The sequence below is a fragment of the Eulemur rufifrons genome, chromosome 8 (assembly GCF_041146395.1).
Source record: "Eulemur rufifrons isolate Redbay chromosome 8, OSU_ERuf_1, whole genome shotgun sequence".
Classification (NCBI taxonomy): Eukaryota; Metazoa; Chordata; class Mammalia; order Primates; family Lemuridae; genus Eulemur; species Eulemur rufifrons.
Genome location: NC_090990.1, coordinates 120,959,922 through 120,986,914, shown reverse-complemented (window position 1 = coordinate 120,986,914; position 26,993 = coordinate 120,959,922). Strand labels below are relative to the sequence as shown.

Here is a 26,993-nt window from a genome sequence, read left to right as displayed (position 1 = left end):
TGGTCAGATAATTTTTTATTTATATTTTTTGATTTATTATCAAGCAAATTGTCAGGATTATGTGGAGTATTCCAAAGAAAAATAAAGGAATATCTTTTTGTGTGTGTGTACTTTATGTAACAATAGGTTGATAATATAATTTAATTTTGCTGTAAGCATTTTAGGATGTGTATATGTGTGTGTGTTTATATATTTTATGTATATTATATATAAGTATATGCTATATATAAATATAAACTTGACTTTACGATAACTTTTTTAAAAGTCAACTTTTGAGGTTATAGTTCAATAAAATTTTTTTTCAGATTTATTTTTCTCTCTTTGCAGATCCATAACTGTGACATAATCAGTGTTTTTTAAAGTTTATTATTCAATTTGTTTCATGTCTCTGACATTTGATTTTACAGCTTTCATCTTTCTTTGAGAAAGTCATGATGGTGTGTCACCTACCGCTCCTTGGGCAGATGGTTGGTTTCTATCCCATTAGAGGACAGCTTTGTGATATTTCCAGAAGGATATGAAAAATCTCTCTTTATGTTAGAAATTGTGCCTTTGTGAATGCCTTTATGATAATCCTGTGTGCTCTGCTATTCTTTATACATTTTAGTAGCAAAAAACTGAAAATTAGTACATTGATCTTGACATTAAAAATGCATCCATTTTTGGCTATTTGATCAATAGTATTTTCCAGTGGATTATCTTGTCAGGATGAAATGCCTGATATCTTTCATTGGTTAATTCTTGAGATTAGACTTCAGAATGTTGGTCTAGAAAGCATTTTAGAGATGATTATGCCTAACCCCTTCAATTTCCAAATGAAGACATTGAAGTCCTGAGAGCTCCATGGCAATAAATGTCTTAGACAACATGGTGGGCCTAGAGCTTGAACTTCAGTGCTCTGAAGCACAATCCAGCACTTTTCTCAGGTTGGGTCCTTGCTATGTTAATAAAAGATTCAGAACTATAAGAAACAAGGCTTTGTTTATTTGCTTGGCAGGTCTACATTCTACTTTATAAATGTAATTATTTTCTAAATCCATCTCTATGGTCAAAAGCTTAGACCCCTCTCACTTGTAGAGGAAGCTGCATGGTGTATTAAATATAGACTGTAAGTATCACAGAAAATGAGCTTACAGATCTATCTGTCTCAATTCCTTTAACAACCAATTATTGAGTAGCTACAGTGTGCCTCCCCTGGGGCAATTGCAAAAATAAAGAGGATTGAATTTCTGGTCTTGAGAAGTTCATGAGGGAACTGGACACATACACAAATGACCCTAAAAGATCAGGCTGTTGAAATGTTACAGCAGAAATAAAAGTGAAATGCTACGTGGCTGTATGAGTCAGTGTTCTTTAGAAAAACAGAACAAAAAGATATATTTAGATATATAAGAGGGGATTTATTATGAGAATTGGCTCACATGATTATGGAAGCCCAAACATCTCATGACACATCATCTGCAATTGGAGAACCAGGAAAGCCAGGGGTGTAATTCTGTTGGGAGCCGAAGACCTGAGAGTCAGGAGCTTAGATGTTCAATGTGCCATGTCCAAGGGCAGGAGAAGATGGATGTCCCAGCTCAAGAAGAGAGAGTGAATTCACCCTTTCTCCACTTTTTTGTGCTATTGGGACCTTCAAAAGGTTGGATGAGGCCCACCCACACTGGTGAGGGCAGATCTTCCCCACCCAGTCTACTGCTTCAAATGTTAATCTCTTCCAGAAACACTCACAGACACACTGAGAAATAATGTTTTACCAGCTATCTAAGTATCCCTCTGTCTAGTCAAGGTGACACATAAAATTAACCATCATAGGGACGGGGGAAGGAAAAGCTAACTCTGTCTGGGAGAGGAAGAAATAGTTGACTGAAACCATGAAAGATCAGTAGGCTTTGAGAGTTTAAGAGTAGAAAGATTGGTCTTCTAGGCAAAATAAATATGATAAAGCAAAGGAATGGAAACTCCAAGAGCACAGATGTGGGAATAGTATATCTTTTAATAGGGCTATAGTAATAAGTGTCAAGAAAGACTAAAAAGATGAGGTCACAGTGTGAAGGATTTTACATGGAATGCCACCTTTTTCCCCAAAGGATATTTCTGGTTATTAAAAGTTTTTATAAAAGAAGGACATGGAAAATAAACTTGATTTGATTTACTATTTTCCAAGGAATTTTGAAATCATATAGCTTGGACCATCCACCCTAATAAAAGATCACTATGGTCCAAGAGTTTTTATTCACTTGCCAAATTTCTTTTTGTTCAGTTTCAAGACCCAGTTTATGTTGCATATATATAATGTTCTTCTTGATCCTCTAATAGACAGCTTTACTCATTCCATAACTTGTAGGGGTTCTATACCACTAACAAAGAATTTGGCGGCTGGAACATAGTCGGTGTACCAAAAGTATTTGACAAATTCAACAATTATTGCTGCGATATTTTCACTCACTGCTGGGTCTGTGTTTCTTTGCGAATGACTACCATTTTACTCATTCATATTGTGGGATAAATTAGTGCATAAATGCATGGTTTAATAAGTGGGTAAATTGGTTTTCTAGGCTTTTGAGTATTTTCATACAAAGTGTACTATTGGAAATCAACCTGCTTATAGCTATTTTTAGGAGCCATAACTAGACTATAAATATCTTGGTATCATTCCCCAGATCTTTAATTTCATAGTTACCAAGATGGTGCCTCAGGGTTCAGACAATTCAATTGTACCAGTGTACCCTTACTTTCTTTAGTGTTGGAAATTCCAACAGTGGCTCTTCTTTCATAATTTTATATCACTGTGGAGATGCTATAAAGTCCCTCTTACCTAGGTGATAAGAACCTATAATGATGCAGGGCAACATTATAATCTAATTCGGACAGGGTTGACTAATGCCACATAATCCTACAGCCTAGTGATGCTTGTGCTCTGAATCAGTATCTTGACAATTTGCAAATGCTATGTTGTTTTGCTATTTGTCTACCTTTTATTTGGTCCTGGGCCCACAACTAGATTATAAGACCTCTGAAGCATGTTCATGACATGTTTTTGAACCATATTCTCTAGAACAAAGTGTAGGTTAAATAGGAAGTGTAAAACAAAACTCCTTTTGCTCTTCAGGGTCCCTCATTCTAGCTTTCATACAAGAGAAGATTCAGGGGAACGTCATGTTTTTGTTATTGTGTGGCTAATGCCACTGTTGGTGATGTCAGAAAAGCTCTCACTGTCACCCTTCACCATGGAACTCGTCTTCTGAGTTGACTACGACCTTAACTCAATCAATGGGAAGCCAAGATGAAGTCATCAACATGTGCTCTGAGGAGGGATGTGCTTTACAGATAAAAGTGAATCATGTAATTCTCCCTGCTCCACAGGAAGCAACTTATTTCAATTATCTAAAATTAACTTTATATCCTGGCGTCTCCCTGGCAAACGATTGCATTTTGGGGACCGTGGTGTGGCTATTGTCAGAAAATATTTAGATTAGCACTTAAAGTGACACAGCAACATACCTACATAATTCTGTGAATAGAAAGTAATTATCTGGCTAAGTCACACACATGCTTTTAGTTTTAAAAATGAAATGAAGCTTATTACTTGTGTACTAATGCTTTTACCTCTACGGAAATACAAGCAACATCCTGTAGATATTAAAGAATTAATGGTAAAAACATTAAACAAAGGTTTTCAGCCTCTGAAATTTATTGCTGTCATTTTTTGCTGCAGGTAAAGAAATCTGCAAAACATATGACATAATTTGCTGTGTTTTCTAAGGGAAAAAGATTTTTGGCGGCTTTCTGATTTACAGCCAGTTTTTTTCTGCCAAAATATCAATGTTTTCTTGAGGATAAAAATAGTCTCATTCCAGCCAGCAAAATGTCATTTGGAACTGCAAGTGACCACTGCCACAGAAAATGTAAGCCACTTATTATTAATGCTTGCAACACAAGTAGTACAATGATTTCAAAAGAAATTGTTACTTCCATGCAGCTCAAAGTTATAATGAAGAGATAGCAAAAGTAAGAGGAAGACAGCAGAATGTAATTCATTGCCTAGAGAGTGCTATCTTCAGGAAAGAATATTCAGGAGATGCAAGCAGTAGAGGCAGTGGAATACACACGCAGAGATGCTTGAAAAGAGCAGGACAACAAAGAATATGTAAAAATGAGAGAAAAAGCATAAAAGCAGAGCTAAGTAAGAAAGAAAGGGCAGGAGGACAAAAGAAGCAAAGTTTAAAGGATTTTCTATAAATCCTTTGTAGTTAAGTGGACATTATTAAATTCCAATGGGATATTTTAAACTCTTTGAAAAATTAATAAGGCAAGGACAGAAAAGAACATGAGATTAAGACACAGATGTCCTCAAAACACTATGATAAAATACAGTCACGTTATAATTAGTGACTTGTGTTTTTTTAATTATTACTTTAAGATAAATTTACCTAATATATGATTAGATAATTTCCAATTACTTTATTTTGTGTTTAAGTCCCACTGAAGGAACTTTGACCTGGTATTATTTGCAGGAGAATTGCATGTATCCAGGTGGACTATAGTGACCATCTGGTCACTGGACAGATGCCCAGGACTGGACAGACCATTGCTAATTTTTAGCTGCACCCATGCCTTTCCTACCAAATGGAGAGGACTTACATAATTTGTAACCTAAAAAGAGACAATTGCACACAGATACAAATACTAATACCAATAACAGAATTAGCTATCAGGCTATATTATCAGTATCAGTGTTTTTAGTTTTCTCTGTCTTGCTGTGTTTCAGGACCCGCCAGAAAATATTCTCTCATATACTACCCATAATAATCTTATGAGGCATGCTTCATTTTCTCCCGAATTTATACATAAGTAAACTGAGGCTTGTAAACTGATCATCACCTAAGAACATGTTTAGGAATGACATTACTCGGGTGTCGGGTAGATGTGGGGTGGGGAGGGGATGGGTGTACACATACATAATGAGTGTGATGTGCACCGTCTGGGGGATGGACACGCTTGAAGCTCTGATTGGATCGGGGAGGGCAAGGGCAATATATGTAACCTAAACTTTTGTACCCCCATAATATGCTGGGAAAAAAAAGTCTAAACAGGGAAAAAAAAAGAAGTTAATAATTTCTCAAGGTTCTACTGCTAATAAGTAAACACTGAATAAAATTCAAATTCCCTATCATGAATTTTTAACCACTATGATATATTCTCTAAATTAAAAAAAAAAAAAAAAAATGAAGCCTTTACCAATTGTTGGACTCTAAGAAAGATAACTTTTCCAGTCTTCCCTCCTTATTGAGGATCTGAATTTTTTTTTACACATTCATTTGTAGCTTTAGTTGGCATGATAGTAAAGTATATTTTTGTAGGAACAACACAATGTGGAAGGGTGAGCTATGGCAGTCTATCTCCCCCTAGCTTGTGGACAATCTGGCTTGAGATAGTAGTATATTCAATAACTTCCCCGAATAATTTGTTCTAAATAATTTTTCAATAAAAATTGGATAAGAGCAAATTAGAAATTTTACTCTTTGGAAATCTCAATGGTAGTTATAAAAACTGTGTGTTTTAACAATTTGTACAAGGGGTAGAATTAACATTCTTTATGAAAGTAGAAGAGTCTAAACATATTTATAATTAAGTAAAATTCATTTTGGGGTTACAATCATCCCTTTTCTCATTCTCAACATTTTCACTGTGACAGTTGGAAAAAATTCTCAGCTGATCCAGTAACTGATTTTATGCTATTCTGGTCATTTTTAATTAATTTTTGAATTCATTGAGGGATTCTACTTTGCTTAATAATGGGACCAAAGTCAAATGAAATTTAGATCTGTTTGCATTTCTTTTTCCCTTGAACACTTGCTATGATTCTGAATAAATATCAAATGGGGCATGAGTACAAAAAAGGCATGGAGAACTGAAACAAACTGAAATCACAGCATCCTGGAGAACTGAGCTGAACATGTACTCAGCAAAGATTTGAGAAATTGAAATACATTTCAGAATTGAGGGGCACATTAGGGGTCATTTGTTAATCCAATTCTATTCTACTTTATGCAAAAGAATTTTTAACACCAGAAGCGAACAATGCTCAAGGGATCAGAGATGATCTGTGTGTGAAGAAAGAACAGTTAAAATTGCCTCCTTTCTCCTTCATTTGTCAATCTCATGGCAAATCATTGGTTGTTGTCTGTTTTTTTTTTCTTTTCATAGTTGTTTTCTTGATTTATTCCCATACTTATAGACTTTTCTGTTTAGAAGGATCTTTGTGGCTTCTTTTCTCTCTTTTGGTGTTGTGAATATAAATATTTTAACATCATTGTCTTATAAAATAATCTGAAAGCATCAAACTTTATAAGGAGGACTAGGAACAGGTAGAGAGTATTTGACAGGAAAATAGATCTTTGTCCTTGTCTCCCAACATATACTAGAAATCATGTAAAGCTGGACAAGAAAAACTGAATGAGTAATGTCAGGTTACAGATTTAGTATATTAATTAAGAAGTAGAACATACAGCACAAGCAGTATTTTTTGAATACTAATTTACTAAAAAATAAGCTACTAGCACTTAACTAGATGCCAGGCAGCGGACTCAGTGCTTTAAAACATTATCTTATTTAATGTTCACATAGTCCCACGATATTTTCCTCATTGTATTACTGAGAAATGTGTGATTTGGAGAGAAGACACACACTTCATGCAAGACAAATTATTTGTTTCAATTTCAAACAAGAAAAGTTATTTATTGCAATTTCCTATAATTTGAAACATATAATAACTGTAACAGAGGTTAAAGATAACATTTTCTTTTCATGAAAGGAAAAAAGGAAGCAAAGAAGGAAAGGTATGAGCTTAGTCTAAACAGAATTTTCACTAGGACTTTAAATAATATGAGAAAATAATTTTAAATTACCTATGTTTATTTAATTTATAGTATAACTTGAAAGTCATCTCTTTTAGTTTTACAATTAGCTCTGAAGATCTCTAGTAAGCAACAGCTCAAATGAAATTTGTAGGATTAATTTAGGATATTATGAGATTTGGAAATAATAAAGCTGCATTTAAAAAATATTTTGTAATTTGTGTTGTTAACTTACTTCTTCTACAATTAATGTAATTAGTTTCAATTGTTGAGGTTTTTCTCTCTAGTAGTTACCTGATCAAACTCTTGCTCTTTTACACCAAACATATATAAAAACACACAGACAGGCAAACACCTCAATCTTTCCATTTCCAGATTCCCGGTTCAATAACATTATATGAGCTTATGCACTACTTTTACTATATTATAATGTTATCTCATAGCAAGGGAGATGAGAAGAATGTCACATGGATCTTTTTTTTTTCTTGTTTTAGTCACATAAAACTAAGCTTAACATCTTTCTTCTTTTATGTTTGTTGGATAATTAGAACGACATTGTATAATAGATTAAGAGCCATATGTGAGCCATGTCTCCTTAGGCATATGCTAGAGCAGAAATAAACTGCTAAATGTAACAAACTCCAAATTTATTTCTATTAATATAGTATGTTGAAATTAGTTTTTGTTTTTTTGTCTCAGGATTTATGGCAGAAACAAAAGTGAACCCAATTCTCCTGTCTGTGTTTGGTGAGGCTGAAATGATATGTACTCTTGGACGTGGGGTAATCACTGTTTGGAGTTGATAGCCCCCACATCACTCAGCAACACAACTTTCTTCTATTGCTTTAAAAATGTTCCAAGGAAATTTTCAGAGCAGAGTTTTAATTCAACGTAGCTAAAATGTACAGTCCAACCTGCTGTCAGCTCTACCCTTCTTTCTTAGTTATACAGTATCATTTTCACTTCCAAGACTTAATAAATGAGTCTTCCCTTGAGTACGATATGACCATCTAGAATAAATCTGGCCTAGAGAGGAGGGGGAAAAAGTAATACATTTTCCCACTTTGTGTTATAATTTGTGTTGGATGCCCTCCAACTAGTCTATGGCTTTGTACATTTTCCACATCAGATGAGAATTGGGCTAGCTAAACCTTTTCATAGGGTCAGTGAAAAAATAACTAGTTCCTGGGGAAAACTTAGACTTGTCTTTCAATGTACATGAATGATTCATTATCGATTTAATGCAGACTGCAACATGTGAGAAACTCACAATCAATCATTGGTGACATTCCCTAATGTCTACTCACTTCTCTGAAACACTATTTCATCTTTTTACTTTTATTGAACTCTGGTTCTCCTCTGAACACGCAGCTACCCCTAAAGCACTCTCCAGCCTTTTGCCACACTCCTCTATTCCCAAGCATGGCAGCGTGAATCCTGTCCTCCTTGCTCCTAAGAGCAGCTTTCAGGATATTATCCTTTTCTTCTCTCTACTGATAACTCATCTTCCCTCTCAGCTGCTGACCACGCTTCCCATATCACTGAGAAAATGAAAGCAATTACAAGAGAGCTTCCATGTGCTCACACTCCCTTCTCTAAACCGCTAGCAGCATTTTCACCATATACTTTATCATTTCACCTGTTTCCATGGAGCAAGTCTCTGTGTTCTCATTTAAAACTAGTCTTTCATAGATCATTCCAATCAGCCACATTGCACAGTGTTATTTCTTCCATTTTAAGCATCAACAAACACAAACGTGTCTGATGCTATATGTTCCTCTAGGTATACTCCATTTCTTTTCTCTTTACAGCAAAACTCGGATTTCTCCAGTTTCATGGGTTTAAAGACTTCCTGCATATTCAAGATTCCCAAGATGATATATGCAGTTCAGAACTCTCCCCTGAATTTCACGTACAAACTGCCTACTCTACACTTCACTTGGTTGTCTGACAAACATTTCAAACTTACACGTCCAAAATCAAACTCCTGATCTTCTCTTTCCTCTACCAGCGTTTCTTATCATAGGAAACATATTTCCTTCCAGTTGCTCAAGCCAAAAACTTGGAGTCATCCATGACTCCTCTCTGTTAGCAAACATCAGTATTAATCTTGTTATTTTATTCTACCTGGTCTCTTTATTTCTTCCCTTAAAATCAAAAGTAAACACGTCACACAGCACAAAAAATGGTTCTTTTAAGACATAAATCATATTATGTCACATCTGTGCTCAACACCTAGTGGTATCTTCCCATCTCACTCAGAATCCTTAAAACCACCTACAGGGATTCACATGACCTGGCCTCCTGCTAAATCAGTGATCTCATTTCCTGCTAATCTTTTTCCTGCCCATGCCAGTGGAAGTTCACTAGCCTCCTTTTCTTTTCTCAAACGTACCATATATACCCTTGTTTGAATTTATACTTAAAATTTTCTGTGCTTAGAACTTTCTTCTCCCAAATATATATGTAACACTCCCTCATCTTGTTTATGTCTTTGCTCAAGTAGCATCCTTACCACGAGGCCTATTCTGACCATTTGCCCCTATCCTACAACATGGCTCTATCTCACTCTTCTGTACTTTGTTTTCTCTCCATATCACGTATTATCATCTTACGTATATATTGCTTATTTATTATTTGTTTTCAACTAGTCTGTAAGCTTTATAGGGACGGACATTTGTGTCTTATTTATCACTACTTTATCCTTAGATAGTGCCAGGTGCATGACAATACATTAAAAAATTTTTTTACCATAAGCCCCTGGTAACACAATTATCATGTAATTGGTGATTGGCTCCAAATTTCTATAGCAGGGTTACCCTAGTCGTTTTGTTATTTTTTTCTGTAATATCAATCCATTTTGCATGATTTGAGCTTTTGAGCCTCATTTTTAACATTATGATGGAATTTTATTGTATATTTGAATGAATAGAAGAAAGAAAGGAAGTGAAGAAGGAAGGAAGGAAGAAAGGAAGGAAGGAAGGGAAGAGAAGAATAAGAAAGACAAAATAAAGAAATTCCTCTTGGCCCAAGACAAATAAACTTGGAATCATGAGAAAACAGTGGTCAATAGAAACTGAAATGATGCAACTTACTAAAAGTTTTAGGTGATAGGAAATTGAAAGCCAATGTAATCAGGGCAGAATTATCTTGTAACCAAATGAGAATATAGTCGAATATTCTTTCTTTGGGAGAAATAACCCCAACAACAGACTTGTTATAGAAGGATTTATGATAACTTTAATAACCGAGTAAGACAGTAACTTTTATGTATGGTGGTGCTGATGAAATCCACAATGCAGAGAACCTTCATAAGACTACCCTGGGGCCCAGTGAGCCCCATGAACAAGACAGAGACAAACAATCACAATGAAATCATAGAGATCTTACGGAAAGATATGTGTTAACAGTCTTCTCAATAATTTTTGTTTTGATGATTAAAATAAATAGATGGTCACAAAGCTAACTAGATAGGTAGATATAGATAGCTGAGAGATAAAGATTGATAATATAGAGACACTTAGATATATAGCTATTAGATAAATTACCACTACTGTGGTAGTTAATTTTATGTGTCCACTTTAGTGGGTCATGGAGTTCCCAGATATTTGGACAAACAATACCCTGGGTGTCTGTGAGGGTATTTGTGGATCAGATTAAAATTTTAATCAGTAGATGGAGTAAAACAGATTGACCTGCCTAATATGAGTGGGCCTTATCCAATCTGGTGAAGGCCTGAATAGAACAAAAATGCTAATAGAGAATTGCTCCTTTCTGACTGCTTTTGAGCTAGGCTATCAGTTTTTTCCTGTGTTCATACTTGAACTGAAACATTGGTTCTTCCTGGGTCTCAATCCTGCAGAGTTTTGGACTAGACTAGTGAACACACACACACACACTTTATAAATTGGTTTTGTTTCTATGGAGAAACCTGAATAGTACAACTAAATTGTGTTTTGGTTATTTGATTTATCCTTTTGTTGTTTGGCATTAAGATAACTAAATTCCAGAAATATTTTTAATATGGTATAGGTCAAGTCTTGGATCCTTTAGGTAATAATTTTTCTACCATTTTAATGCCACCAATTGCTCTCATTTTCATCTGCATCAGCTTCTCCTGCTTCTCATATAATTAGGAATAAAAGAACTCAAGTCACATAAAAAAAAATCTCTGCAGGGCTCCGTATGCTATTTTGCATCTCTGTGACTTCATACATGCTGTTGCCATTTAATAGAGTATTTTTTCTTCCTTTCATTGTCTAGCTAATCTTTCTTTAAGTATCCCCTATCTCAGGGAATTTTCTCTTATGCTCCATTCTGCTGTAGATGGCAACCCCCATCCTTTCCTTGTGTTCTATACAAGTCTCTGCTATAGGATAAATCATACAGAACTACAATGATTAATAAACCTCTATGTGTCCTTCAGTAGATAATGTTAAGGACTGTTTAAATGTAGAAACTGTACCTTTTAAAAAATATTTTATGTCTAACTTCTAGAATAATGCCAGTCATGAGTATTTGTTGAAAAACTGGTTATAATATGAATGCCAATGGTCTACTCTATCCCATGTGATGATTAAGATTATTGAGAATCTTTCATTTCTGGACAAATTATTTTCTTCACTTTAGAAATTTTCTTAAAGCTAAATGCACATCTCAATTATTTAAAATTAAATAAGCAAACTCAACATCATAAAATTTTTTCTTAACTGCACATAGAAGAGGAAATTGTGCTTATATTTTATGGAATGTCACTAAGCAATCTTCATATAACTGACTATTCTTAATTTTGTAATACGCATTGGTTTTCTAAACAAAATGCTTTCGTCTGAAGACATGCCAGTACCTTTGGTAGATCAAATTTTTGACTGACGAAAATGAAGGAAAAGAAAAGGTCATAATCATCACTGTACTGAATCATAGGTAGCCTATTTATTTGTATTTTCTGTGCCAAAGAAGGTAGATTACAAAACCAATAAAAAGAATTCGTCATCAAGTGCTTTTAAAAGTCTTACGATAGCAAAGAAGTGAATCAAACAAGAGTCATTTTATTCTCTGTCTGAGTGTAGGATTCAACCTGTAAAGAGTAGAGCATGTCTGTATCCCTACGTAAATAATAAATATAATAAAAAGTCTTTAGTGTTTCTTGAGCCAAATAATATTTCAGTTTGTTTTGTACTACAATGATATGTACTAAGATCTATTCATTATGCCACAAAACATATGCAGGTATAAAAATACTCATGTATGTACTGATTCCAGATAAACAATTCCCTATGCAGCCACAGACATAGATCATTCCCAGAAGTGATGGTATTCTTTGTAAGCCAATATTTCACCAGTGACATTTTGGTGCCAGTGAATCAACATTTCCAATACCGATTCTCTGTTTGAAGAAATCCTGCCATCTGGAATTGGTCCCTCTAGTAATGCTATTTAAATCACCATGGGATTAATGCTTCTTAATCACCTTCAACTTAGTTGGAAAAATTAAAAGGATTGTCTATTCAATTTATACCCTTCCTTTGGGGTTATCTAGATAGCTGTTTATTTGTGTTGTTTAACAATTTTATTACTGACTTTTTTCCAGAGTATTTTAACCTAAAAAGGTTAATTATGAAAATATTTAATTTCTGATAATATCTAGATGTTACAATTCAGATAAATATAACTCCACTATACCTATATGTTCTTTTAATCATTAAAAGTTATTCTGTATGGTGGTGCTGTACTCATATAGTAATGCAGGAGAAATATGGAGGTAATAAGGCTTTTCTTTATATGATAGTGTACCATTGTAAGAATATATAACAAGAGAATAAATTTCAACAGAATATTTTAGATCCTTAAAAAATAGTACAGTCCTTAGAAAGAGATGGAGAAATATAGGTAATATACTAATTTATCAAATAAAGCTAAGACATTGTGCAAATAATCAAAATATTATGCACACATGAATACAATGTTTAGACTTATAAGCCCATGCAAATGAAATAGCCACTTTGGGATAAGAGGATATATTAACCAAGGAATAAGAAGATATACTAACTTTGCCACCAAGCATCATGAAACATAGCAAATAATTCACAGAATTATTATGGTTGTAGCATCCCAGAGAGCTACCACAAGTCAATAATAGTACTAAAGGTAGTGGTATAAGGCAGAGAATTAATAAGAAATTTAAAGAAACATAATTTTTTAGCATTAGTCAAGATAAATAGCCTGATATGAGTTCTCAGCCCTTCAAGGTTTTTAAAATCATTCTTAGTTTCCTGCTCCTGGTATCTTGTCTAAGGGAAGAATGGAGCAAAACCACAGATTATATTCATGCATCATTTAACCAGAGATTTAAAGTTTATTAAGTGTTCCTTGACTTATTTATTCTTCATATACTTACTTCTACATTCAAAAAATACTTCTACATCTGACAAACGACTAATATCCAGATTCTACAAGGAACTCAAACCAAATGGCAAAAAATCCAACAAATAACCTCATTAAAAAGTGGGCAAAAAATATAGACAGATTCTTTTTTTTCAAAAGGAGATATACAAATGGCCAAGAAACATGAAAAAATGCTCAACATCACTAATCATCAGGGAAATGCAAATTAAAACCACAATGAGATGTTACCTTACCCCTGTCAAAAATGGCCATTATTACGAAGTCAAAAAACAACAGATGTTAGTATGGATGTGGTGAAAAAGGAATGCTTATACACTGTTGATGGGAATGTAAATTAGTAGACCCTCTATGGAAAACAATATGGTGATTCCTCAAGGAACTAAAAGTAGACTACCATTCAATTCAGCAACCCCACTATTAGGTATCTACCCAGAGGAAAAGAAGTAATTATCTGAAAAAGATACCTACACTTTTATGTTTATTGCAGCACAACTCTCTCTCTCTCTCTCTCTCTCTACACACACACACACCATGGAATAATACTCAGCCATAAAAAAGAATAAAATAATGTCTTTTGCAGCAACTTGGATGGAACTGTAGACCATTAACCTAAGTGAAGTATCTCTATAATGGAAAAACAAATACCACATCTTCTCACTTGTAAGTGGGAGCTAGACAATGGGTATACATGGTCATACCAAGTGGTACAGTGGACATTGGAGAATCAGTAAGGGAAAGGGTGCATCGGGGTGGCGGTGAGGAATCAAAAATTACCTACTGGGTACAACATACACCATTTGGGGTATTGATACGCTCACTAAAAGCCCCAGCTTCACCACTATACAATTCATACATGTAACAAAATCACTTGTACCCCCTAAATCTATTGGAATAAAAAAGTATCAGACTTTGTTCTCTTAAAAAAAGAAAAGTAAAAAAAACAAAACACCAAAATACTTATTAAATGACTTACTAAATATTTTATCTGAATAAGGCACTGTACTAGTTGCTAGATAGGAAACATTAAGATAATGACCAAAAACAAAGAATGCACACTTATAATTTATTAGAAGAGATGAAATACAATAAATACCTTCCAATTTAGTAAGGTAGATACAATAAAATAAATACCAATATAAAAGAAAGTACAATAGCGTGAGAAAAGTGTACAATAAATACCAATTTAAAAAAAAGAGTGGTTAGAAATTACTTGTTCTGCTGTCTCCAAGAAACCCACCTAACGAGCAAAGATGCATTTAGACTGAAAGTAAAAGGATGGAAATCGGTATTTCAAGCAAACGGTAACGAAAAGAAAGCTGGTGTGGCAATCTTAATTTCCAATAACTTAACTTTCAAACCAACAAAAATAATAAAAGACAAAAATGGCTACTACATACTGGTCAAGGGCACAATTCAACAAGAAGCCATGACTATACTCAATATATATGCACCCAACCTAGGTGCACCTAGATTCATAAAGCAAACCCTACTAGATCTGAACCAGATGATAGATAATAATACTGTAATAGCTGGAGACTTTAACACCCCACTGACAGTACAGGACAGATCCTCTAAACAGAAAATAAACAAAGACATAATGGACCTAAATAGAATGCTAGAACAAATGGGCATGGCTGACATCTATAGGACATTCTACCCAAAGTCCACAGAATATACATTCTTCTCATCAGCTCACAGGACATTCTCTAAGATTGACCATGTCCTAGGACATAAATCATGTCTTCAAAAATTCAAAAAAATAGAAATTATACCATGCATCTTCTCAGATCACAGCGGAATAAAAGTAACAATGATCACAAACAGAAACCCTCACTCTTACTCAAAGTCATGGAAGCTAAATAACCTTCTCCTGAATAATTATTCTATAAAAGAAGAAATCAAGATGGAAATCAAAAATTTCTTTGAATTAAATGATAATGGAGATACAACTTATCAAAATCTATGGGATGCAGCTAAAGCAGTCCTGAGAGGAAAATTCATATCCATAAATGCCTATATCAAAAAGACAGAAAACATGCAAATAGACAACCTAACGAATAGACTCAAAGAGCTGGAGAAAGAAGAACAGAACGATCCCAAACCCAGCAGAAGGCGAGAAATTACTAAGATCAAATCAGAACTAAATGAAAAGGACAACAAAGAAACTATAAGGGAAATTAATAAAACAAAAAGTTGGTTCTTTGAAAAGATAAACAAAATAGACACACCTCTGGCTAGACTAACCAAGAGCACAAAAGTAAAATCTCTAATAACCTCCATTAGGAACATGAAAGGAGAAATCACAACCGATGCTACAGAGATACAAGATATCATCTATGAATTCTACAAAAATCTTTATGCACACAAACTGGAGAACATGGAGGAAATGGACAAATTTTTAGAGACACATAGTCTTCCCAGGCTCAACCAGGAAGAAATAGAGTACCTGAACAGACCAATATCAAGAACTGAAATCGAAACAGCAATAAAAAACCTTCCCAAAAAGAAAAGCCCTGGTCCAGATGGGTTCACACCTGAATTTTACCATACATACAAAGAAGAACTGGTGCCCATCCTACATAAACTATTCTCCAATATTGAGAAGGATGGAGTTCTCCCCAACACGTTCTACCAAGCCAATATAACATTAATACCAAAGCCTGGAAAGGACTCAACAAAAATAGAGAACTACAGACCAATTTCCCTCATGAATATAGATGCAAAAATTTTCAATAAAATACTAGCAAATCGAATCCAAGTACTTATCAAAAAAGTAATCCACCACGACCAAGTGGGCTTCATCCCCGAGATGCAGGGGTGGTTCAACATACGTAAATCTATAAATGTAATTCACCACATAAATAGAAGCAAAAACAAAAATCATATGATACTCTCATTAGATGCAGAAAAAGCATTTGACAAAATTCAACACCCTTTTATGATAAAAACGCTTAACAAAATAGGCATTGATGGAACCTACCTAAAAATGATACAAGCCATATATGACAAACCCACAGCCAACATCATACTGAATGGGGAAAAGCTGAAAGCACTCCCACTTAGAACTGGAACCAGACAGGGCTGCCCATTGTCTCCGTTACTTTTCAACATAGTATTGGAAGTCCTTGCGAGAGCTATCAGGCAAGAGAGCAAAATCAAGGGAGTCCAAATAGGGAAGGAAGAGATCAAACTCTCACTTTTTGCTGATGATATGATGTTATATCTGGAAAACCCCCAGGATTCAACCAAGAGACTCCTGGAATTGATTAACGAATACAGCAAAGTCTCAGGCTACAAAATTAATATACACAAATCAGAGGCATTTATATATGCCAATGACAGTCAATTGGAAAACCAAATTAAAGACTCAATACCCTTCAAAATAGCAACAAAGAAAATAAAATATCTAGGTATATATCTAACTAAAGAGGTAAAGGACCTCTATAAGGAAAACTATGAAACACTGAGAAAAGAAATAGCAGAACTTGCAAATAGATGGAAAAATATACCATGCTCGTGGATCGGAAGAATCAACATTGTTAAAATGTCTATACTACCCAAAGTGATCTACAAATTCAATGCAATCCCTATTAAATTACCAACATCATTCTTTACAGACATAGAGAAAATAATTATACAATTTGTATGGAATCAAAGAAGACCCCGTATAGCAAAAGCAATTTTAAGCAATAAAAACAAAATGGGAGGTATTAATTTGCCAGACCTCAAACTATACTACAAGGCCGTGGTTCTTAAAACAGCCTGGTATTGGCACAAGTGCAGGGACACAGACCAGTGGAACACAACAGAAAATCCAAATATAGAACCATCCTCATATAGTCACCTAATTTTTGACAAAGCGGGAAAGAATATACTCCGGGGACAAGAATCCCTATTCAACAAATGGTGCTGGGAGAATTGGTTAGCCACTTGCAGAAGACTGAAACAGGACCCACAGCTTTCACCTCTCACAAAAATCAAATCACGGTGGATAACAGACTTAAACCTTAGGCGTGATACAATCAGAATTCTAGAAGAAAATGTAGGAAAGACTCTTACAGACATTGGCCTAGGCAGAGAATTTATGAAGAAGACCCCCAAGGCAATCACAGCAGCAACAAAAATAAATGAATGGGACATGATTAAACTAAAAAGCTTCTGCACAGCCAAAGAAACAGTCCAGAGAATAAACAGATCACCTACAGAATGGGAAAAAATTTTTGCATACTACACATCAGATAAAGGACTGATAACAAGAATCTATTTAGAACTCAGGAAAATCAGCAAGAAAAAATCAAGCAACCCTATCAAAAAGTGGGCAAAGGACATGAATAGAAATTTTTCAAAAGAAGATATAAAAATGGCTAACAAACATATGAAAAAGTGTTCAACATCTCTAATCATCAGGGAAATGCAAATCAAAACCACAATGAGATATCACTTAACCCCAGTGAGAATGGCCTTTATCAAAAAAACCCAAAACAACACATGTTGGCGTGGGTGTGGAGAGACAGGAACACTAATACACTGCTGGTGGGACTGCAAACTAGTGCAACCCCTGTGGAAAGCATTATGGAGGTATCTTAAACAGATTCAAGTAGACCTGCCATTTGACCCAGCAATCCCATTACTGGGCATATACCCAAAGGAAAAAAGGTCATTCTATAACAAAGGCACGTGTACCCAAATGTTTATAGCAGCACAATTCACAATAGCAAAGATGTGGAAACAACCCAAATGCCCATCAATACATGATTGGATTAGTAAGTTGTGGTATATGTATACCATGGAATATTACTCAGCTATAAGGAATGATGAAGATACGACATCTCTGTGGTTCTCCTGGAGAGAGTTGGAACCCATTATATTAAGTGAAGTATCCCAAGAATGGAAAAACAAGCATCACATGTACTCACCAGAAAATTGGTTTCCCTGATCATCACCTAAATACAAATCTGGGAATGACACCAATTGGACATCAGACTGAGGTGGGGGGTGGGGGAGGGGATGGGGGTATGCCTACACGACGAGTGCATTCCACACCGTTGGGGGAGTGGTAACACTTGAAGGTGCTGACTCGGGAAAGGGGGGGTGGGGAAAAAAATATGAAACTATTGTTTTTAACTTGCACTGTTCACTTAATAATTTATCATGAATATTTCCCATATTATTTCATATCATTGTACAAGAAATAATGTATACATTATGAGGACATACTGTATCTAACAAGATATACTGTTAGACTCTTTGATTCTGTAAAACTAAATTGAAAAAATATATATATATAATAAAAAAAAAAAAAAAATAAGATAATGACCAAAAACAAAGAATGCACACTTATAATTTATTAGAAGAGATGAAATACAATAAATACCTTCCAATTTAGTAAGGTAGATACAATAAAATAAATACCAATATAAAAGAAAGTACAATAGCGTGAGAAAAGTGTACAATAAATACCAATTTAAAAAAAAGAGTGGTTAGAAATTACTTGTTTTGCAAATATGGGGAAGAAAAAAATCCAATTTAACCTGTGTTCATGAACAACTATTATGTGTCAGATACACTACCTTTACCTGAAGATGCAAAGGTAAATAAACATGATTCTTTTCTTCTAGGAGTTTTTAGTTTATCAGGATTATCTCCTCTTGGAGTGTGAAGAATGTCAGAGAAGATTTTATGGAAGAAGTGACACTTGAGTTGCATCTTGAAATATAGGTAAAATTTCGCCATAAGGATAAAAGGAAAGGAGCTTTCCAGGGACAGACAAAACCATGAATACAACAGCATCTGCAGTCGTCTCTCTGAACTTATTTATATTCTTCTGAAGCAAACTTTGGTATGAGAATGACAGAAGGCATAGCTCTGTGATACAGGCTTTACAGTACCCTATTTTTAAAGCAAAAAAAAAAAATCAATATTCTTAGAAAACTCTATTTTTTATTATTTCAACATTTTTGAATATTTATATTAGTGCCATTCAGATTACTTGGCACTGTAGATAGAAACCGTCTTATGCTATTCCTGTATCTTGTGTTCCCCCAAAGAATCTGCAAACTCTTATAGTAAGTAACAGAGACAAGTTAAATTTCATTATGGTATAATGTGCAAGTATTTTAGAACTAATATGTTTTTAAAATATTAGTTGTTCATGAGTAGAGTCTATCCTAGACAGTACACACTTGCTTTCATGTATTTTTTACCCTTCACATTATCCACATGTGTAGAATTGAGAAACAAGTCAACTCATGAGCTACTCAGGTAGATTTGCTACTGGATGAGCAACATCAACAGAAAGATTACAGTGGCTAACTGAGGGTCAGAGTCTTTTCGAGGACTTTGTAGAAGTTTCTGTTGAGAAGAGCAGGGAAACCAGTATAAGCAGAGGGGCTGAAAGAGCAATCCAAGAGAAAAGAACAGAAAAATTATGTTCCTAAATGTGGTCCTTTCTCCGTGACCCTCTGCCCTGAACATTTTTAGATTGAGTACCTTGAGAAAACACCTTTCCTTACCTTCTTTCTTTAATATTATTTCTCAATCTTTGAGAGAATTTAAACTACTTTCTCATTAGCATATTTTGCAAAGACACAAGAAGCTCATACTTTGCATGCTGGGGAAAAAAGCAATTTTATCTGTTGGTAGACTCTTTGTTTAAATATAACCATCCCTTCTGATCTCTTTTCCATGATTAGTTTAAAAGCTCTTTTCTTGATGTGGTTTGGCTTTGAAATTATAGAACCAATTTTTGTGTCTTACGTTTTTTCCTAAGAAACTTGTAAGAAGTATCTTTTTTTCAGGTAAGTATGATGTAAATTTGTAAGGTGATAAATTAGAGCTTTGACCAAAATTATAAGCTGGTTCTCGGGGGTTATGTTGATAACCTTATACAGCATCCACTTATTACAAAGCAGAGAAGAGGGAACGGCAAAAGTAAAGGAACATGAAAGGCCCTTTTTGTTATCATGAATCTTTAACATATGGTCCATAATAGACTTTAGATTTGGTTATAGGTTGATTGATGTAAGTGGAATATTTGCATAGAATTCTATGATTAAAATTTTACATATATTAATATCATCAATAATTATGTAAGTTTAGGCCGGGCGCGGTGGCTCACGCCTGTAATCCTAGCACTCTGGGAGGCCGAGGTGGGCGGATCGTTTGAGCTCAGGAGTTCGAGACCAGCCTGAGCAAGAGTGAGACCCATCTCTACTAAAAATAGAAAGAAATTATATGCACAGCTAAAAATATATATAGGAAAAATTAGCCGGGCATGGTGGCGCATGCCTGTAGTCCCAGCTACTCGGGAGGCTGAGACAGGAGGATCGCTTGAGCTCAGGAGTTTGAGGTTGCTGTGAGCTAGGCTAACGCCACGGCACTCACTCTAGCCTGGGCAATAGAGTGAGACTCTGTCTCAAAAAAAAAATAAAATAAAATAAATAATTATGTAAGTTTCATCGCTATCATATTATTCAACAGTTATGAAAACGGAGCTTCAGAAGATTAACTGACTATTGAAAAGTCGTACTGTTAGGACTTAAAGCCAGTTCTTATGACTGTATGTCTAGTCTTTGCTTTTACACTGGTTAGAAAGTATAATTTTAAAAATTGTATTTAAAATGTTGTTATGATAGTGTTAGCTTTATAAAAATTCAAGAGAAGTGATATAGATTGAATAGATTGATGATGACCAGTATGAGGTGGACTAAAATGTTCAAAGATCACCATTTCCACATCATATTTTAGATTTAAACTAGAGTATTGAGTGTTTAAATAGCTCTGATATTACCCTAATACTTTAATGACAGCAGAAAATAATTTGATTTACATATATGCAAATGCACAGATAATCCCAATAAGTCATTGTAATTTTACCTAACCTACCAAGACAACAGTCTGGTTTTGTATGTCCTTCCTTACTTTCACTACCGCCAATTAAATTTTGTTTTGTTTTTAAGTAAAATTATGGTTAATTGATACTAAAGTAAATCAGATGTCGAGTCTTATTTTCTAAGCTGCATCTTTATCCAGTCATCCTTTTTTCTTTATACATTTCTGTAGTATGAAAATTGAAGTTTTAAAAATAATTGCCAATCTAAAATTTTTAAGGATGTGCCTGCTTAGAAGAGTCCGCAACAGAATACGTGCTCTAAGTAGCCCTTCCAAATACCTCTCACATCTCTTCAGTATACCCAGCAATTCCTTTTATAGGGGAAATAAGTTTTCACTCTACTTTTCACTAGAGCACTTTTCATTAAATAAAATATTTATGGCTGAAGTAGGAAACATGTTGGCTTTTGGTCCCATTAGATCGATAAATGATCTTTTTAGAGGAGCAAATTATGATAGGAGAATGGATAGATGCTTGAACACGTGGAACATGTATTTGGATACAAGAGAGAAGAAGAGTGGTGTAGCAGAAAGTAGGACATTGAAGGCTCTGAATGCCAAACCCAGAAGATGAAAACTTCGTAATATTACCTAGGGAGGCTCATTCTCAGATCTCACAAAGTTTATGATCTTACTAACTAGGCCCTACAAAAGAATTGGTTATTTTTGATGTATGATCAAATATTATTAAAAAGAGTCATTCTAGAGTTTAACAAAGAAGTTTTAACAATATCTAGGCTCTTCATTTTTATAGGTATGGGCATTGAAATCACAGCTTCTCCAAAGTCATAGATAGACAGATAGATAGATAATCAGTAGCAAAGTAGGGACTAGAATTGAGGGAGCCCAAATTCTGTGCCCTGTGTTTCTCACTCTACTGCTTTCCCTCATCACAGTAGTCACTTTTTAAAGAGAATAGTTGCAGAGTTATAAGGAATAAGAATTTTAAAAGAAAAAATGGAGAAAAGCAGTATCATTTTAACCTTTTCAAGTTGCCAGGAGAAAAAGTGAGAAAGAATATTTACTTTTTCCAAAATATAATAAAAGTTTAATTAGGTTAAGGAGGATGAGAAAAGATGAGGGCAGGAAGCTATTTGCTCTTTCAAAATATAGCTGGGCTGCCTTGAACTCTTTAGTTTTTACCTTATCAGGGTTTACTAGTGCATAATTATAGGTTCTTGCCAAATGTCATTGATCCATACTTTTTGTTCTAATTTGAGTTGATCTTATAGTGTAGAGGATGTCTTTAGCACACAGGAGAAACAGGAGAAGACAGATTTTTAAGATAGGTTTCAGCTCAAATTGATAGTAACCTGAGTTTATTTTGCTTACTGTTTTTGCTTTTATCTCAATTTTGTTTATAATAATAATAACAAGAACTTAATAAGATTTATGTGCAAAAGCTGCTTTTAGGCAATTTAGGTCTCTGATTATTTTCTTTAGCAATGCCAAAACATCAAGGCACAGAATTTAACACTGGAAACATTCAACATTATAATTATTGAAATATTCCTGGTTTCCATCAGATTTCATGGCTTTAAAGCAATTGTCTTATTGAGAGCAGGGGTTCTAAATGACTGGGTTGTTTTGGACAGAAAGAACAGTTTGGTGCTGGAGATTATTGCTGAGTCATTGTTATATTTGATGTTTGTAGTGTTAGCAAATATCATGGTGACAAGTTTAATATATTTCTAGGTAAGAAGATACTGAATGCTTCCTTAATCTAAGCATGATTCTCCTGCTAGGGCATTTGTTGATATATTTATCATACAAGTATGACTCTTTTAAAGTTGAGTAGTCAGTGGGATATGTGGATATGGCCATGTTACCTCGTTTTACTGTTCCCCAAGTGTCTGGCTACTGTGTAAACATGCTGTTTGAAACCTGCACAGCCATATTTATATCCTCCTATCTTTAGAGTTCAGTATTGCAAAGCAGAGAAATTCATGGTTCTGATTCACAGGGTTTACTGTTTTGTTATAATGTTCAAATAAAGATCTGCTAAAAAATTGTCTTGTAAAAGATAAAAGTCCACGTTCATACTATCAAGGTCATTACTGAACTCAATGCCTTCCGTATAAAAGCACAGAGATGCCATCTAGCAGCAGCCCTCAGAAATTTCCCACACGGAAATAGTCCTTTCCCTGTAAAACTGAACAATAATTGCCTTCCTACAAGCTTTCAGTTTTTAAGATTTTACTTACTGAATGTTATTTGGCTTATTGTCTATAATCCAGACACTCCATTACAAATGAAATTAATTGATATCTCTTAAAATAGGCAAAGTGATATATCCCTGAGTTTTTCTAAAAGGAACTGTGAACTTGTTAAATATACTTTAATTAAGAAAGCATAATCCAAATAATTTTCCTGAGAGGAAAACTGGCAATCTGTCTATATAAAAATGTAAATAATTAATTAGCAGAGAATTCTCTTCCTTTGTTCTAAAAAAAAAATACTGTTTTCCAATTTTCTGATATAGTAAATGAGAGAAAAGAAAGTATATGCATGCTAAAAGTAAGTTCACCCTATTGACAATGAAGCTCCCACTTTTTTTTTTAAATTTAAAAACAAAATTGGCTTTCAAGTAACTTATCTTACCATAAGATGGCGATACTTAAGCATTTTACAAAATGTCATATAAAATCTAGAAGCCTCAGTCATAGGAAAAAAAAAGCCATTATAAACATAAACATTAATGCTCTTCCATGAAATAGAATTGGCACTGTTAGAAAATCTTTTTGTCTTCAGGTAAATTAATACACAAGAAGTGCTCTCTAAGATTTAGATACCCAATATTTGAAATATGTGAAATTCTATACCTTAAAAAAAAAAAATTCAATTTTAAGAGCTCTCCTATTTTCCCAGTTTCTGTGTATCCATGTGTGATTATATATATATATACATATATATATTTGCAATAAACATAAAGGAACAATATAGAATATTTCAATAAATTTAATTAGAAATTTGATTATGACATATATCAATCATAACATTAGTATGTAAAAAAAAAGGTTAGAATTTCTATTCAAGTGTCATCACTTAAATTACTACTTATTTTTCCAAAAACTGTGTTTTTTGTGCTATATTATTAAAGTTTTAATTTCAATTTCACCAGACATATTTTGCTTTATGAATTCTGATTTTTTTAAACTCTAAACCCTAAATTCATTGTTTGTAACCTAACTGACAATTATTTTGAGAAAACATTGATGCCATTTATAATATTCTGAGTGATCAAAAATAGTTTGATAAAATATACAAAAGTAGCTTCTATTCACCTTTTTAAAAGCAATATTTTGTCTACAAGTCCAAAAACGTTTTACAATGTTAAAATTACTTGCTCTAAACATTTTAACATTCCCTATAATATCATCTGTGGTAAAAAACAAAATATCATCTTTTGAAAAAAAAAAAATCTTTTGTTCTTTTCACACTGTATTGCAGTATCTAGAAGCTGAGATGGACAGTTTGAAAGTTAATGCATGCCCTCCCTGGATCATTCAGCTCTATGGTACGTCCACAGTTCATTCTGAAGCAAGTCGAAAGTTTCATAGCATTGAATATAGAGAAATGAACTCATCAAAACTAGAAAAGATCATATTGACCAAACATAGGTTGTTTATTTGGGAAATTTATCTCTATATTTAACAAAAGATTATTTATGTATTTAATTTTGAAAGGCGTACAATCAAGATATTTATGCATTAAAGATATCAGACCAATCACATCAACATACAATTGTTAGTGAAGCTCTACATTTCTGAATTCATTTTAAAGAATGACAGATAAAACTCACTTTAAGTCAAGTGACTTTTTCTGTAGTAATTCAGTGATTAGCTTCGCTTTTTAAAAATGTTTTACTAAAAATATTTCAAATGAGATATATGATAGAACGTGTTCGAAACTTTTAACCAACATCACATAATGAGAGTGGCAATGGATATAATATATCACTACAGAGTGCAGAGGCAAAAAGAAAAACAAAAGATTTTAAAAATATAAAAACAAAATCAACACTTTTACTTAGGTTTAAAATGCTTTAAAGCTACCCCTTAGTATATAAAATATGACATTAAGATCATTAAGATGGCATTCATACACTGTGTGAGGCTTTCACAATCACAGTATCAGTACAACCATAGCCTTAAAATAAAATGATTTTTTTTTTCCTATCAGGTCTCCCTAAGTATGAAAGTGTATAGAAATAATTACAAGCATGTATGACATGATTGTAAGTTTTCACTGTATGCTATGTTAGGCCCATAAATATCACAACCACAGTATTATATTATGCTTGGTTACATCTTAGTTCTATTTAATTATGAAAGGAAACTTAATTTCTCTATACTACATAGATGATGTAAAGCTTTAAAAATAACTTTATGATATTTTTTAAATACAGTTTTTATGGGTCTGATAGCATGGTATCATTTCCCTATAGTGTCAGATTGCTGTTGACCAATTCAATGAGTAAAACAATAAATAAATAAATTGTATCTCTTACTCTTTTTGACCAGATGCCTTATCTCTTACCCCCTATAATGATGATTTTCTTAGAATGATGAAGCTCTCAGATTACCTCTCTTTGTCATCACTACTTTTCCCATACCTCAATAAAAATATTTCTCCCTAGTCTCCTGTCTCTTTTTATCAGAGGAGCTTAGCAGTCACTTTAATTGACAGTGCTGGCTAATCTTGAGAGTTCAACAGCTATGAGATAACTCATCCTTCCTAATGCCCTCCTTAGTTCGATGGGGTTCTAACTTCCTGTTTCTTAACACTATTAATGAGAACTTCCTCGGTGCCCCCTAATTTCCGTAACAAAAAGAAAGAAGAAAACACAAGCCCCTTTCGCCGACGCCTCTCAGCCATGGCAGAAAGTCCCGCTCTGCCGTGTGTGTTAACAAGCAGCATCCCAAATGTTTTGGACACAAACCGCAGCACGTCTGCGATGGGAGCATTATTGACCGGGATCGGCTGGAAAACGCTCCCCTGCCTTCCACAAAGAAACGGTGCCCCGTCTCCTAGCACATGCTTATCAATTGCATCCTTTCAGCTGCAAACTCCTTTGCATTACCCGTCCGACTTCTAAAGAGCACGCGAAGCAGCCGGACAACGGCATCAGACACATTCCCCCGAGAGCCGCATTGCCCGCTGCCCGAACCCATTATATTTTCTCCCGGGCCCTCCCCCGTGCCCCCAGGACTCTACCTGGAGGAGCAATGCCTAGGTAGTTCACCTTGTTGTCTTCCGAACGGCGGGGGATACGCCAGGCACCTGAAAGAGCTGTCTCTCCCCGTGCCGTTTTGGGCATATCTATTTGCATTTTTTTTTGGGGGGGGGGGTCGGTTTGTTCCATAGCGCACATGGATGTCAAACAAGAGTCAGCATAGCGTACGTACCTTGGAAGGATCTAATCCGGCGAGCAACGACAGCAGCAGGAGGTTGAGAAGGTGGGATGTAGCCTGCATTCTGATCTGGGTTGCGGCCCCGTCTTTACTCTCTGTTGTGTGGCCGCTCCGCTCTCACTGCAGAGATGTTTCCTTCCCTCGTCGGTTGCACTTTCCGCCTGCCACTCACAGGCGGCGGCGGCAGCAGCGGCGGTGGCAGCAGCGGCAGTAGTGGCAGCAGCGGCAGTAGTGGCAGCAGCGGCAGCCGCCCTGGGGGGCGATCATTCCGCAGGCGTCCTCGGAGCCGGGAGCCCGGGAGCTCCCGCGCGGGGGCCGCGCTGCGGTGGGCGCTGGCCAAGGTGCTGAAGCGCCTCCGCCCCGCGCGCCCCGGTCGGCCGTCTCCCCCGCGGCTGCAGAGCCAGCCCTCCTCAAAAGTTTGGAC

At 35.0% G+C, this 26,993-nt stretch overlaps 1 protein-coding gene across 2 annotated transcripts in view; it reads right to left on the bottom strand.

Annotated features, from left to right (window-relative positions):
* The window catches only part of OLFM3 (olfactomedin 3), a 206,587-nt gene extending 179,841 nt beyond the window's left edge, over nt 1-26,746 (bottom strand). For both annotated transcript variants that reach the window (XM_069479091.1, XM_069479092.1), the window contains exon 1: nt 26,564-26,746. In XM_069479091.1, coding sequence (XP_069335192.1) covers nt 26,564-26,632 — 69 coding nt within the window. In that variant the 5' untranslated portion in view covers nt 26,633-26,746. The remainder of the gene's footprint in view (nt 1-26,563) is intronic.
* Nucleotides 26,747-26,993: the final 247 nt, after the last annotated feature.